At 39.1% G+C, this 17,114-nt stretch overlaps 1 protein-coding gene across 18 annotated transcripts in view; it reads right to left on the reverse strand.

Annotated features, from left to right (window-relative positions):
* The window catches only part of PTPRM (protein tyrosine phosphatase receptor type M), a 471,207-nt gene that overhangs the window by 307,078 nt on the left and 147,015 nt on the right, over positions 1-17,114 (reverse strand). For all 18 annotated transcript variants that reach the window (XM_065053179.1, XM_065053178.1, XM_065053173.1 and 15 more), the window contains exons 3-4: positions 11,954-12,219; positions 1,178-1,256 (exon numbers count right to left, since the gene is read on the reverse strand). In XM_065053179.1, the coding sequence (XP_064909251.1) occupies positions 1,178-1,256; positions 11,954-12,219 (345 nt within the window). The remainder of the gene's footprint in view (positions 1-1,177; positions 1,257-11,953; positions 12,220-17,114) is intronic.

The following is a 17,114-nucleotide window of genomic DNA, read 5'->3' on the forward strand; positions in this document are numbered from 1 at the left end:
AGGTTTTGAGAATTGATTGGTACAAATGCATAGATCAAACCTCTCAAAATCTGTATAAAAAAATTATTAAGCAGATAAAATGCTGCTTTAGACTTATCCTACATGAACCAAAGATATAAATTCAAAATGCAGAAGCACAAATACTGCCTAACAACATGAGAGCCTGCTGTGTTTATTAGAAGTAAGTGATTCAGAAATAACAGCTGCTGATTCTGCATAACTGTCTCTGTATTTGAAGATGTGTCTGTATCTTCTTGCCACTAACACTAAAACCATTTTTATGAGGTGCTCTAACTAACCGATAAACCACTTTCTATTTTAAATTGTGGCTCTTACTTACAAGCTGCAAAGAATGCATTATAGTATGGTAAAAGAGGAAGGTGAACAATTACACAGAAGTTGGTGCCTTTTTCCCCTCTCAGTCCTTTGGTCAATAAGATTACAACCTACAAATCCATGTAACATCTTAATACACCTTATTTAATAAATAGCAAAATAGTTAAATAGTTGTTTATTTAAGTAGTCTGTCCAAGTACATATGGATTACTATCTTAAAGCTTTAAATTACAAAGTTTTGTTTTGACATCAATTTCAAAACAACTTAGGAGAGTTTATTACATATCCTTAATAATGGGATACAGAAACATATCTGAAACATAAGCAAGTAAAACAGTGCAGAAATTAAGCCATCAACCCAAAGCACAATACCTGGGGAAGTAACCTAAGTAAACTTGCTTAGCAAAACCTCACCCCCCAGCCAGCTGAGTTTTCTTCCTTCTAAGCCTTGGAAAAAAAAAAAAAACACATTTATATTCAGGTCTTTTATTGCTCATCTGCTCTCACTAATGCATCAGCTCGTGGCTATACTGAATTTTTGACGCCCACAGAAAACTGGTCAACAAATCTTGATGACTTTTATTCCGAAGGAGTCACTAGATGGCCCAGTGAGGCTTTGGGGCTTACGCCAAGCGCTGTACACACGGTGCACACAAGAGGTGTCTTTAAAGCCAAGTGCAAGTGCTCAAGTGCCAGCAACACTTTGTACATGCTCAGCCTGTATTTATAGCACTGACATTATTTTCTGACATTTTCCGTGTCTTCTTCCCCACATTTATTGAGGCACAGTCGCACATTCATTTTAGAGGGGTGGCTTTAAAACAGCAGATAGATTACTTACTACATGGATGTCCTAAAACTTTTACTTCATCAATAGCCACATATCCTGGGTGACCTGAAGTGACCACTTCAAAAACGACCTGAGAAGCAAAAAGAGAATTTCCATTAGCAGCTTTGTTACACAGAAAATATAAATACACTGTGTTATGGAAGAATACATCATCTCTTTCAATTAGTTGAGAACACCTTAAAACTAAAATATAATAAAATAAAATCTCAAACTGTGTTGTTATTATCATTTAAATGACACAGAACGTTAATCACATCTTTTCATGTTTATAGTATTTTTGGAGATTCACAAATGTTATCATATACCTCGCAATAAGACATAACCAAATCCCCCCAATATTTGGTCTGCCAAAGTAGTTACCTAATAATAATTTTATTTTCAATTCTTTGTCTTAAAAACTACTGCTTTTATTTTTAAAATGTTAGTGCTGCAGTATACAAAGATCTGCATGGTATCAGACATACCTATTTTCATGAATGTATTTTCCATGCTCTTAATCTTCCACCAAATGTAGTGAATTAAGTAAAGCAGATCCATTTGTCATGGTTTGTTTAATGGCTATAAATAGGTCACAAAATAAATAGACCGTTCTTGTAGTTTGAATTAAGTACGCTCAAAAGTAAACCTCTCCAAACTTTGGCAGCCTTAGCTTTGAACATTCCAAGAATGTTTATGTGGAATAGAAGAAAATATGCTAGTAACATTAGAAGGTACATTTGCAACCAACGCTCAAGAAGTTCATGCTCAAATCCAGGTTGTGAATTCATTTTTTTTTTTTCAATACTTCCCTTTTGCTTGGAAAGTTAACTCTAATTGCCTCTTGTAACCAGTCTCAGGAAGTACAACGAGGAATACAAAGTTTAGAAACTATGTTATACTTGACCTTGGGACAGACGTAGAAGGACACTACGTACCATATCTTTACTGCAGTTATTTCAGCAGAAAGAGAAAGATACAGAATGCAAACATGTCAGAAGGATAACATGCAGCCTGTAATATTATATCGCAATTTCCTGAGGCTGAACAAACCCTGGCAGAGCACTGATTTTGATTTTAGAACAAACCTTGAGGTGAGCAAATTATTCACCACTTCTTGCCTCTGCATTCTCCCGTCTGTTGCATTGCTGTCTGTGGACACTGATTCTGCTTTTCTCTCCCATGTATCATCTTCCTAAATTCTGTCCATTTCTCCCTCTCAATCTCACTGGAGTGAAATTGCGATAAATATAGCTTTAACTCCATATGGATGACAAAGAAAAGCTACTTTTCATTCTAGTTCTGCCTCCTGTCCACACTAAAATTTCAAGCTGTGCCAATGTTGTCCCCAAGTGAATCAGGCAGCAACAACAAAATACAAGACAGCAATGAGAAAAATCTGAAAGCCACCAAATTTTGCAGAAACCAGTTCTGCAATAAAAGAATTGCTCAGCTACAAGTCACAGCATGTGGCCTTCTAAATGTCCAACAGCACTCTGATGGCACTTGAAGTTGATATTGCTGATCCACAGCAACAGACTGGACAGGGGATGGATTTGGCTCTCAGATTCAGCAGAGCATCCAGAGCAAGTCCATTCAAAATTTCAAAGCATCTCCTTCCTATAAAGAAAAAAAACTACTGGTGGAACCAAAGTCTTAAAAGATTGGGAAGCCATCAGCCAAACCAGTCGGAAGTTTTCTACTAAACATATTACTGCCAGATAATGGAGAATTAACTGCTTTTAATAAAGTTGCATAAAAGTGCCTTTTTTGAAGAATGACATGACTTTGAACAAAATCAAATACCTGAACTCTAGAAAAGAAAACACAGGCAACACCTGAGCAGAAGATCTCAAAATAATTTCTACAATTCAAAAACGTGGAGCTTAGCTACTTCTTCTCTGAGAGGTTTTAAGCACTTCATTATTCCAACACACTCACAGACAAAGCTTGTAGATTCTAAGCACAAACTCCTTCCTACAGTTCACTGGCAGAAATTACGACCCTGAACTAACTGAATTGGACCCACAGACAAAGACTCAATGAGTGATCTTGAAGAGGGTCCAGAGGAGGCCACCAAAATGATCAGAGGGCTAGAACACCTTTCTTATGACGACAGGCCAAGAAAGCTGGGGTTGTTCAGCCTGGAGAAGAGAAGGCTCCGAGGAGACATTATGGTGGCCTTTCAGTACTTAAAAGGAGCCTGTAAGAAACATGGGGACAGACTTTCTAATAGGGCTTGTTATAATAGGACAAGGGATAACCGGTTTAAAATAACAAAAGGGTGGTGGAGCACTGGAACAGGCTCCCCAGGGAGGTGTCACAGCCCCAAGCCTGTCAGTGTTCAAGAAGAGACTGCACAACAACCTCTGACACATGGTGTGAACTGTGGGGTTGTCAAATGAAGGGACAGGAGATGGACTTGATGATCCTTGTGGATCCTTTCCAGCTCAGGAGATCCTATAATCCTAAAGGAGGGGAGATTCAGGCTAGACATGAAGAAGAAATTTTTTACAGTGAGGGTGGTGAAACACTGGCCCAGGTTGCCCAGAGAGGTGGTAGATGCCCCATCCCTGGAGACATTCAAGACCAGGCTGGACGGGGCTCTGAGCAACCTGATCTAGTTGAAGATGACCCTGCTCATTGCAGGGGGCTGGACTAGTTGGCCTTTGAAGGTCCCTTCCAACCCAAACTATTCTATGATTCTGTTCTATGATCTAAGATATCCTGCCGCGTTTCTAAACATACCAAAAATGTCACTACCACAAATAAGCCAGGCAATACATGTAGAAACTGACAGGTGGGCAGACTATTAAATTACAATTATTGTCATTAAAAAGGGTATGTTCCAAAAAAAAGTAATCCAAATTGAAATATTGTCAGTTTAATCATGCTTCCCTTAAAAGAATAGCCAAGCTGATATCAACTTAAATGATTGTTAAGTTTTGGTCTCTTCTGACATAAAATATGCAATTTTTAGTAAATGGAAAAGGACATTATACTCAGAAGTGACATACCATTGCCAAAGAGACACCACTGATGGGCATTTTACTTCATATATTCAAGAAAACAACACCTCTTTCAAGTGCAATAATATAACTTCCATTCTGTTCACAGGCTGTGAAATACTATCAACTGCTGTATCCAAATCCAGTATTTTGTTTTATTAAAATTAATAAATGAAGATTATGGACTAAAGTATCTAACTAATCATTTTCCATTTTTACACTAAAAGAATTAATTTGATCCTACACATGACACATTTCTGAAAGTCCTAATAAGTGTGCTGCACACTGTAAGAACGTACTCAGGAATAAACCTAGAAACACTTCTAGTAGCTCATTTATTCATTGAAAAGCTTATATTAGGGCTGTCAAGAATATACACAAACCTGGATCAGTTTTGCTAGTTTTTCACTACAAATGAAACATGGAAACATATTCCATGTCCCTTTTTTTCCCCACCGTTTCACATTTGGAAAGTTGCTTGTCTTGTTAGAGTTAACATTTTTAGTCCCACCTCCAAACTTTGCCCTTCCTCACGGCTGACGCAATACCTGCAGGCAACATAAAAAACCACAGGGGAAACAGAGACACTCCAGCTCTGTCAGGCTGGGCAGCCCTTGGATTTTTCACCTATTATTCCACCACCTTATCAGTCAGGAAACAACTGGTTAAAACACTGAATTCATTTGCTCAGGAAAAGCTCTGCGGAACATTGGCCGGAGAGCTGTTTTACACCATTCTCTCCCTCATAGGGCTGCCAAACAGGAACCAGAGAAGCAGCTTAGCACCGCACTGTCCCCGAGTCTCCCTGCTTCACTGAAGAGCAAAATTAGCTTTTCATTCCTGCCACTTCCCCTTGCTACGTAAGAACAAAGAAAGGAGGTCTGCTCACCAACGTAAATGCTTACTGCTGAAAATGTGCAGCCCAAGATAACTTGGCTGTTCCAAAGAACAATAGAAATAAACAGCTTTTGTTGCCGCACAACCTCACTCCATGAATTCCTGCCTTTGTTGTTGCAAAATTACAACGCTTTTAGTCAAAAGGTGGATTGTACCTAATATAAACACTCTCTACTTCACACGACTTAAAAATAGAACTTTGCAAAAAACAAGAAGGAGAAAGGAGTAGGATGAAAGCTGCTTAACGTCAGGCTGCAGTCCTGCTTGCCAGCAGCCCCAGTGAGTGTGCAGTGATGGACCAGTCGCTGCCCGCAACAGGCACTGACTCTCCCCTCCACCTGCCGGGTCTTACCACCTTTCTCTGACTGTATTTTACAAGGTGTTGGGAACAGGCTCCCTCTAGAAAACTGGCAACGTTTTGCACCCCTGTGGGTTGAGCTCTTTCTCCCTTTGGACTTGTCCTACTACTGCGTGCTTCATCAGTGGGGCACGATCACAGCAACTGCTGCCTCGCCAGAGCCACAAGAAGGGAGGTTCCTGACCTGGGCTAACCAAAACATGATCAGGCCACCCTGACTGGAAATTTGCCTTATGCTGTTTCACTCCCCACCTCTTACTCCTACACAACTACCATTTGGCACTCACATGTGCACTCAAGCACATTAATCAACTTTTTGGTGGTTGATGCCAACCTGAGATTCCAAAGAAACCTCTTAGAGGTGAGCAACACCGAAAACTGAGCTCTTGACATTAAGGCTTATTAAATCTTTTTCTTCTCTGTTTTTAAACCAGCTATTGTCTTACCTTTCTCTACTGAATGCCCAGAAGCTTTCTTGGGAACAAGGGACAGGAGAAAATAACAAAGCCTTGTGCGTACGACAAAAAGCACACGCCTGCTTACTCTTGGCCATTTTTAGCCCGCTGAGTTTTTTAAATGTAGGTATGCAGTCTGCCCTGGTGCACCCTTCTCAAAATAACTATTCCCAAATCACCCAGTTCAATGAAGAAGAACTATTTAAGATGCCTGACACAGGGTTGTGATTCGAATTGCAATATGCATTTCAAAGTTTCTTTTGAGTTCAAAGTGCAGTTCAGGAACCGTATGCGTGCAGTTGAAGGCAACACACACAACACATCAGAATGTGAGCCTGACCTTTGCTGCATGAGGAGCTTAATTCTCCTTCCTAGCTGATGACTTAAGTACATAGCATGAGCCAAACTTCAAGCAAAGCATGTACAAAGCAGGTTATGAAACAAATTGAAGTTTAAGTCCAGATTTGAAAAGGTAGGTTGGATGCTCTGCTTTTCATTCCCTAAACTCCTAATTTACAGGGGAAAGTGTCAGAATGGTAAAGGGTAAATCTCACCTCAGTGTGAAGTGATACCATGTAACTCCTTTGTGTCCTTACTAAAAAAGATCAGGAATTACCTGCCAGGCTCTTATCCCATTTTCTCATTCCAGTTACATAGCAATTTATGTTTAAAGAAGATGCAGTGGCATAGAGAACAGCGTTACTCCACAGGAAGCTATTTTTAATCCTTTCAACTCCATTTCTGGATTTTAAAACTGTAGTGTTTGTTGCTTTATTTAATCAAGATTTGTTTCAGCTCACTGCTGCCATGCCTGACTCCCAGCAAAGTACAAAGCAAATAATTCAAAATATAAAAACTGATAGGGGGATGGTGCTGTGCCAATTTGCTTGCTTGCAGGGTTAGGAGCTGAAAACGCAAGCTCGCCAGGCTCAGCCCAGTAGTGGCATTTTGCATATTGTAAAGTTTCAAAACTTTAAAACAGAAAATAGATTTTAAATACTACTAGTTGTTCTGGTCTGTCTAGGGTGAAAAAAGAAAAATAAATACTTCCCCTGACCCTCCAGAGAAAATAACAAAACAACCTTGAAATCAGCAGATTTTGCTCCTACTAAAAGATCCAAATGAGGAAAAGAAAAATAATCAAAACTTTTAAGAAAATAAAAACAAACCCCAAAAAACCCCCCCACCCTCTCCTCACTAGAGGAGCAGCCTTTTCAGGACTGACTTTTATCTCAAAGCATCAATTTTAGAGCCTCTAAACCTGCAGAAACTGCTTGCCAATATTCTAAAAATGAGCTCACCACTACCCATAAAAGCCTACATAGCATTTAATCCTCTTTTTCCATGTACATCCTAATTCTATACAAGTAAGGAGGAGGGTGAAGGTCTTGGCAATTATGCAAAGGCTTGTTTTGTTTGCAGGCTGTCTCTAATGGGATGATAAACTCCTTGATGCTCTTGCTTACCATGCACCAAGTAGACAATAGCTCAGAAAGAAAATAATTTCTCCTGTGACCAACGATAAAAAGAGGAAGCCAATGCTCCCTCAGGGGAGTGCTCCTAAAGGGACTTTATAATACAGAAAACAAGACTAGCTCCTGTAGAAATATCCCAGCTACTTTGACACAAATAGCTCAGAGACCAGGAAGGCACAGCAGGAAAGAACAAGCTGTGCCAGCTACCTTCAACCCTCAGAAGGTGTTTGGCAGCTTGAACCCATGTTCCTGCAACTATATGTAATCAGCAATGGGACTGCCATGTAGACATACCCTAAAGTCAAAGGCAAATGTTAAGTAGTAGCACTTAGAAGACCATTAATTATGGAATTAAGTATATCCTTAATCACCAAAATACTTGACAATTTAAGTTTAAATAAGCAGTAATTAAATTCAATTAGTGTTGTTACTTGCAGGTTATCATTGTGATTTATATAAGTAGTACAGCTTTCATATGGGGTGAAACCTACACAAATAGTTACACCCTGTAAAAAGAAAAGTGTATACTAAAAGAAGTAAATTACTTTGTCCAAAGACTGTACTTCTAAAGAGTCAATTCTAAATGGAAACCCAACATGAAAGGTATTAACAAGCTTGCATTACTAGTGCTACAATAATAAAATACTGTTAATTATTAAATCTTTTGAACGCTTTGCATATATGTGTTAATAGTACGTGGTTTAAACAAATAAATCTTTAGAAGCTGGATTAAAATTCACTCCACACTACACCATCTAATTTCTAGTCAGCTACCATTAGTGGGAGTTATTTAGCCAATGTTTTTCATGAATCAACAGCAAAACAGACCAACACCACTGTGTTTTTAAGCATCCTGAATTGTATAAATATTATAACTCTGAAATGTTATAATATAATTTGTCTTAGAGTTCTGTAGTACATTGTGGTTTCATTTGCAGCTAGACACATTTGTAGGTGTCCTATAAATAGAAGGGAATTATAAGGCATTCTCAAACATGCAGATGGGTATGGCTATGTGACTTAAAACACAACAAAGAAAATCACGTGATTACATTGCTTTGTCCCTTCATCTACTAATGCTGAGACTCTTCCTGAAGATTACTCAACAGGAAACTACCAACCTTCATACACCTTGGTGGCCTTTTCTACACCTTGTTAAATAATATCAGATGGCCTCAGAAAATCCCTGGGAGGAAGTCTTGTACATTTTGGAGGTTATGTGAGAAACTCATGGATTTGTGCCAAAAGAGGTTTGAGTTTGGAATCAAATGAATAGCAGTGTAGAAAACAGAACTGGTGCTAGACACCTGTCAGGTGGGTCCTCTGCCTTCTCCCACCATACATGTAGTCATCTGAGCTCTCACCTAAATCGGACACAGATTCTCACAAGACCCATACACACCCTCTCTCCTCTTCCTGCCCTTTTCCCAGCTGCTTCCAGCTAAGTTCCTGCCTCCCCCCGAAACAGACTCTGTGACAAAGAAAAAGTGGCAAAACAGATGAAAAGAGTTCAGAAACAATGAGAAATTGTAAGTGTCACTGGGTGAGTGAGGAGATTGCACCACAGATGCCTGAGAGGATGGAGGCAACCAAAATGGAGACAAATGACCATAAGCTGTCAAAATGGAGACCGAGATTCCTCAAGAATAAATTAGCTTATCTACAGTGAAACCAGTGAAGCTACATTATTCTACACTGATTCCTTGGACTGCCACAGATATGACTATAGCATAAGACATTCTGGCACATTAGCTAAATTGCAATACTTAACCAGGTATTATTTCAGACCATATCCCGCAAATGAAAAGAAAATTACTTACTATACTCCTCAGTGAAAGAAAGATTACGTAAAAATGTCTATATTTCAAGAGGCAAAGAGCACATGGAATCCATTACAGACAGACTCTGGTGTCTATTATATATTAGCTGATGCACGGTAATTTGTTAAACTGCAGTATACTATCCAAGCACATAAGGGTTCACCTACGAATAAGGGTGAAAAGTCTACATGATAGGTCTCGAGGATAAAGTGCACCAGAAAGGTTATCTTTCTATTTCTATGGCCAAATATGCATGTTACTCAGATATCAGTTAGATGTATCATTGTTAGAAATCTGACACAGAATATTACTAACATTGATAACATTTAAAATGGTCAGAGCCTGCCTGTATTTTCTTTAACATGTGAACTTAGCTTAAATTTACTAGTCAGAGTCAAGGCTGCTTCTATTAAAATTCCCCTGTCCACATCAGCATTTTGGTTCAGAGCTAGAGTGACATTTTGAAGCACAATCCTCATCTTAACTGAGTTCTGGTTCACAGAGCAATTCTGTGCCATAAAAAACAGATTCCTTTCAGAAGAAAGGAAATCAGAAACTCCTCTACTGATTCACTCCAAACCCAGATGAAGACATTACAGTACAGACTGAGGCATGAGCGACAGTCACATATTCACCCAGTGTTTGCAAGAAGTGCACACACTACATAGCACTCCTGAACCATGCAGCACACTCACAAACCCCTCCGGTAGATCCCATACTACAAATCACCCAGAGTTATACCTGATGTCAGCCATGACATCGTCTGTGAGATGTTCTGTTCTCTCACCATCTACTGAGACTAATGACACAGACCGGTCCTCATTTCAGCCACAATAGAAAGGCTCTTCGGCATCACCGGAAGGTATTCTCAACACTGACATGAGATCAGTAATGTGGGGCCCACAGTCTTGAAGTAACATCATAGAATCATAGAATATCTCAAGTTGGAAGGGAACCGTAAGGATCATCAAGTCCAACTCCCTGCTACTTGCAGGACTACCTAAAACTAAACCATAAGACTAAAGAGTGTCATCCATACACTCCTTAAACTCTGACAAGCGTCAAAATACATCCTGCCCTTTCACCATGCAAGATGTAAAGGTATGGCTAAGCCAAGCTTGAACTCCGTGAACAGGATACAGCCTCATGCTCCAGACAGGTCGGTAGTACACAGTTAACCTCACCTCTGCTAATATGCCTGCTCTTCTGGAAAAGGTGCCAGTATTTCTTCTTTGAGTACATGGCCAGTTATCAGAGATTCCCATCATGAGTCCTCCCAGTGAAGTTTGCTGAGGTGTCCATAAACTTACCGTGAATCCCCTCCAGGAATCCCTGACAATGCAATTGTAGGAATTCCTATTCACCTTGGGCAGAGCACAGATGCAAATGCGGACCCTGTCAATACCCCCTGCACAACCTAGAAACACACTATCAGAGGCAAGAGGAAATGAATGAGTGTGCTCTTTTGGGTCTGCAAGTTTTGCATCCACTGCCAGGTAGCCCTGTTTAAAGGACAAGATGATCCTGGCACTAAAAATTAGTCTTTTGGACCGGGACTTTCTGTCCCTTGTGGGTGAGCCAATCACAGAGCAAAAGACTCCAGAAAGGTCTTCAGCTTGTTTTTTTTTTTTCCTTAAAAAGGGTTCAAAAGGAAAGGCTTCACTTCACTTGAGACTTCCACACAGATCAGCTGCTGCAGTCTACCATAACTCTCTAGAGCACCTTGCAGTGGACAGTGCCAAATTCATAATGAGAGTATGATGGGACAGCAAACACCTGGTCACCCTGAGCAACACACGCAGGAACAAAACCAAGGCTCTGCCACTGATAGTCAGAGCACTCATGTAGAAATTGAGATGCTGTCACCTTGTGGAATGACAATCTGGAATGAAAACATAGGTCTACAGTCAAAGAACCCCCATCTTTGGGACAGCTTTTATTCAGAAAGCTTCAATCCATAAAGTATGGTGACAATGCTCAGCACAGGGGACCCAATAAAATCCAAATCAAAATTTCCAAACCACAAGCGAAGATGAGAGAAGCCTCAATAACACCTTTGATCCACTGGTCTGCTCTTACTACACCAAATTTCTTGCTTGTGGAGACATAGACAGTATTTCCATGGGAAGAAGGAGAAAAACTGTTGAACCACTATACAACAGTAAACAACTGTATAATCTGTAAGCTTTCCTACATAAAAGCAGCACTCTAAGGAGCTGTCAAGTTAAATTCTCCCTAAATCTTTAGGATGCAATAGCCTATTGCTATGATAGCTACTCTTATATATTTATGACTACTACTGGACAGAACAAATACTGTATTCCAGCTGAAGACTCAAACTGAAGATTCAAAGGATTCTGCTGGATATAAAGCAACAAGTATTGCTGATGTAAATAAAACTTGAAGAATCTACTGCAATAAAATCTATTGGCAATCAGTTCCAGCATCCCTAATGAACTGAAAGAATAAGTGAATTTATTGTAGAGAAACAGAGGTAATTGACTGAAATCAATGGCAAAATCTCTAAATTGTTTCAATATAATTATTTCATCCACATTTAAAGCGTGTGTGTGTGTGTATACATTTTATACATTTCTATAAACATATGTAAATATTAATATATAAACACGTAAAAAAATGTAGCATCATCTACAAAAATATGAGTAAGATAAATATCAACAGAATATACTGAAAGATACTTTCATTTAAAATCAAAATGATGATTAATAACAATGTGGCTATTATGAGAAACAAAATTTCACAAAAAGTAAAACATACCTGATAAAAATTGGGCCAGAAAGTGCTAATTGCCAGTTCTGCTTTGTTCCAAGTTGCAGTGATAGATGTGTTCCAGACTGGACTACCAATAGGACCATCATTAACTTTCACATATATATTCAAAGTGCCAGGGCTAGATCCACTCTTGCTTGAAACATAATAGTGGAAATCAATACAATGCGTATCATTTTCTTTCAGATGGGGCAGCAGGAGGTGAGCTTTCTGTCCTGCAAATCTCCCAGATGTATTCACCAACATGAAAGAACCTGCAAAAGAAATTCACTAGTTCAATTTCTTCTTTATTTTATTTTATTTTCCTCTCACTAATATGATGATTTGTATTAAAGCATCATAAAAAACCCAATAATCCTGCTCTGTTGCTACTAACATAACAGCAGTTTGTATTAGGTAGGTATTTAATCTCAAATTACTTTTGAGAATCTCAAGATTCTTTCCAAAGCTAGTAACCATTAGAAACCTTATTTTACAGTTGGAGAAAGGAAGAGACAAACAAAAAAAAGAACACTGACATGACCTGCACTGAGTCTACAGATGTTACAAGATTGTAGGTCCCAACTATTCAAGCTTTTCTACATGCAAAAAAACCCCATGTGTGGCCAGGTTTTAGTGGTGCGGTGGCTACAGGCACGTCTTCTGTGAGAAGATGCTAAGCGGCTAGAAGCTTCCCCCATTTCCAACAGAGCCAACGCCAGCCGGCTCCAAGACAGACCTGCTGCTGGCCAAGGTTGAGCCCACCAGTGATGGTGGTAGAGCCTCGGGGATAATGTAGTCAAGAAGAGAAAAAAAAAACCACACCCTTGTGCAACAGCAACTGCAGCAGCGGGAGAGAGAAGCGAGAACGTGCGAGAGAAACAGCGCTGCAGACTCCAAGGTCAGAGAAGAAGGAGGGACAGGAGGTGCTCCAGGTGGCGGAATAGAGATTCCCCTGCAGCCCATGGTGAGGCCGGCTGTGCCCCTGCAGCCCATGGAGGTCCACAGTGCAGCAGATCTCCACCTGCAGCCCATGGAGGACCCCACACTGCAGCAGGTGGATGCCTGAAGGAGGCTGTGACCCCATGGGATACCCACGCTGGAGCAGGGTCCTGGCAGGACCTGTGGCCCCATGGAGAGAGGAGCCCACGCTGGAGCAGGTTTGCTGGCAGGACTTGAGACCCCCCAAGGGACCCGCACTGAAGCAGTCTGCTCCTGAAGGGCTGTGCCCTGTAGAAGGTACCCATGCTGGAGCACTTTGTGTAGAACTGTAGCTTGTGGGAAGTACCCATGTTGAAGAAGTGATATTGAGCCTGGGAAGAAGGAAAAGGTGAGGGGAAGATGTTTTAACATTGGTTTTATCTCTCACCCTATTCTGATTTGATTAGTAATAAATTAAATTAATTTTCCTGAGTCGTCTGTTTTACCCATGACAGTAATTGCTGAGTGATCTTCCTGTCCTTATCTCAGCCCACAAGCCTTTTGTTGTATTTTCTCTCCCCTGTCCAGCTGAGGAGGGGAGCAACAGAGCAGCTTCGGTGGGCACCTGGTGTACAGCCAGGGTCAATCCATCACAACAGTCACAATAGAACTGAGAAGAATTATATGTGATGGTGGAATGCGGGATGTGTTCTCAATTCCTTAGCCTTACTCTAGCTCATCACCAGCTACGTCTTTGACTGATTTAAATGTGACAATTGTTTCCTGGCCTCAAGAGCTGAGAAAAGAAGGAACAAATTAAAATACCCAGCAAGTTAGTAAGCTTTACAGGGGAAAAAAAGTTGGGGGAGGGGAAGAAGAGGTGATTTTTAAACTATCATCCCAGCTTAAACAACAAACAAAATATTTAAAGGTATAGTTCAAATAAAGTTACATTCAAATAACTCTCACATGAATTTGAATGACTATACAGACATATTACATTAGAAAAACAAAACATGATTCTCAAGGTATTCAGATTTCTGGCTTGAACAAACCCAAAGGCAACAATTCTATTAATACATATACTATGATATCACAGAAGGAAACAAAATTCAACACAAAGACTACTTTGGAAAGAAAACATATCAATAAAATACATTAGGTTGCTTAAACCCTGCGTTTTTCATAGAAGTCAAGAAATGTATATTACAGGTACATTCTATAAATGCATAGCTAAGTGCTCTTATAAAGATATAAGCACTCACGTTTCTCAAACAAATATTAGAAAACTTTTCTTTTTTTTTTTTTTTTTTTTTTTTTTACTTTGATAGGTGACGATGCCTTGGAGTTTCAACAAGATGCAACTTCTGAAGTAATTCCTTGAAATTGAATGTTTTTACAGAACCTTGGTCAAGACTGCATCTTTATCTTAAATAGCTTTAACTATTCAATAATACAGCTCTGCAGTCACTTTAAATTATTTACCAAGCATAACTTCTCATTTATTTTCATTGTAGACATCATATCTGAGTTTGTAAAATTGACAAAAAAAAATTTGAAATTAATCATGACACATAGAATCTGAATGTTTTGCTTCCTAAAAGGCATTATTCTGTATTAAATTTACAGACTGTTAGTTACTATAACATATTGAGACAAATTCTATTCGTTACTAACAAAAGACAGAAGTCACTGAATGTGTTTTCCACACTCTCCTAGAGAAAAATTATTATTTTTAATTTAGCAGAAGGAAATAAGGCAAGATTCCCGTGCTTTTCCATGCAAGGACTGGTTTCTACAAGTTTCTGATTTCACGCTACTCAAATGTATATCACTCAAATGCATGTCACACATCTGCAACATTTTATTTCTTGCTGTGTTTCAATATTCTGAAATGTAGGAAGGCCATAATCAGAAGAAAAAAAGGACACACACACACACACACACGTCCACTATTCTAGACACAGCAGCCAAGAGATGGTAACGTTGCTCCTAACCCATTGGCACAAGTATAGGAAGGAATACTCTTTATTACTACTTTTCACATGTGCTTATGCTGTTTCAGCCTGTCACAACAGTTCCCCATTTACATACAGAATGCCCTGTTTGTTTTTGATTTGTAATACAAACATCTTCAAATACTCCAACGCAGAAAGAATAGAATTTACTTCCACAAAGACAGTAAGAAGACTCTTGTCTTTATCTTATACAGAGGAGACTAATCAAGTTAGTAGACTTTGGTCTTCCCGATACTTTCTATAATATGATGGCTCCTAAGGTGTTTGTGGTCTTGGGTGGACTGAAGTATAAAATTCCCTTGTTTGCATTTTTCATCCTTTTGCTCAGTGATTAACTAAGATGCTGAAGGGTGAAGAATAGACACTCAGCTAGAACAAGAGTTAGTCCTGCTATATTACTTATAAGACATTTTTCCATCTTTATAACACAATAAGAGGTTAAAAATAAAGCCCACGAAAATATATGTGGGTACAAAAAGGAAGCAAATAATTTTTTAATTTAGCCACATTGATCTTTACTTAAAACAGGCAGGAAAGGAACAACTTTTCCTTCCATCAGATAGGACATGCCCTGCCATTCAATTCATTTATTTAAATTTAAAATGTAACCCCCTTAAAATAGTTATAATTTTCTAAGTTACTAAAACAACACTTAGGAAATAACTAAGCACTCAGGAAATAACTAAAAATTAACTGGCAAGCTTTTTTAAATCTTACCGCTGAGAACACCATGAAGTAATACCCATCTTTTTTTAGCCACCTTAAAATTTAGAACCAGTTTTATATTCAGTGCTGCTAATAATCCTAGAGTTGTTGACAGAGTATTTTTAAGAACTACTTTGCTTATAGCATCCTGACTCATGTAGTAGGTATTGCAAAACCAAACCATGTGAAAAATTATCAGTGGATTAAGAAAAGGAATATAGTCAACCTATTTTGAAAATCTGTCTGTAACTCCTTTGTTTGAAAAGTACAGAAAAATGTAACTGTAAACAGAATAAATCCTACTTTTCTTTTTGCAAGAAAAGGGAATCTCTAAAGAGAACTAAATTAAGCAGCAGTATGTCATTTAGATGTGCTGGTTTAGTTTTTCTGCTAGAAAGTGTCTGGTAAGCTCTTGGTTCATTGGGCAAGGAGTAGGATGTAAATGCACCCTTTTAATTGTTTGACTAAACTGTTGTCTGAGTCTCAGGATGTAAGACACTTATCAGTGCCGTGACAGGTAAACTACATCATGTAGGGTCTTTTGGGACAATTTGATTTCCCACTTGGGAAGGTCTCTACAATTAATGCTTTCAGAAGCTGCAGTTTCTTCTGTTCCAGCACACCCAGAGCAGCACCCTCATTCATAGAACTTTAACAGAGGTGAAAAACAGATATTTGGCCATCTAGCATGACCTTCTAAACCCAGAGCTGATTAAGTAACATGTAATAGCTTTTTGTATCTAACACAGTAACTTCTATTCTAGACTAAACATAGCCTCTAGATGGTGTTTAAGGAAGTCTTTCCTGAAGAAAGTAGGTATCTACATGACAGATCCAGGAAAACCCAACTGCAAGAGACTGGTTTCAAAAGAGAACAGACTTCTTACACCAGGCAAGGGCATGGGCCACAACTTGTGTGCATGAGAATGAAATCCCAAGGTGCCTGTACAGTAAGCTATCTAAAATCAGTGTGTTCAATGCAGAGCCACTTAAGCCACCCAGTGAAGAAAAACTGTATCTAGATACATCTGCAACATGACTCATCCTTGAATGGCATCCTTTTTTGAGATACAAGAAAGTGCTCTGTCTGCCTAGAACAGCTATCACTGCTTTTCTGAAGATAAACGCTTAAGTCTCTTCTTTCAAAGGGCCAGATGAATGCGAAACGTTGACATAAGTCTCAGGTACACACAACCACTAACACACGGGCAAATCTGAAGTTCAGATGTCAGAGCTCTATGTTCTGGGGGGGATTGACAAAGGTTAAGCAAAAAGAAAACACAGGTAATAAACTTCATGGCAGTGCCCATTTGGTGCCTTAACCCTTTATTAGGCCTTGTCTTTGAAAAGCTGCCATCTCATAAAGGAATTCAGTATTTTGTTTGGCAGTATCTGTTTTTCCAGGCATATGAATTCTGATAAAGATCAGCTCAGCTTTTACATCGTTTTAACTACGGATTTCCCCACAAGAAAAGAAAACTAATGTGTAATAAAAAGGCATAATCATTAGGCAGAAATCATTATAT

Source organism: Columba livia, chromosome 2, assembly GCF_036013475.1.
Source record: "Columba livia isolate bColLiv1 breed racing homer chromosome 2, bColLiv1.pat.W.v2, whole genome shotgun sequence".
In the NCBI taxonomy this organism is placed as follows: domain Eukaryota; kingdom Metazoa; phylum Chordata; class Aves; order Columbiformes; family Columbidae; genus Columba; species Columba livia.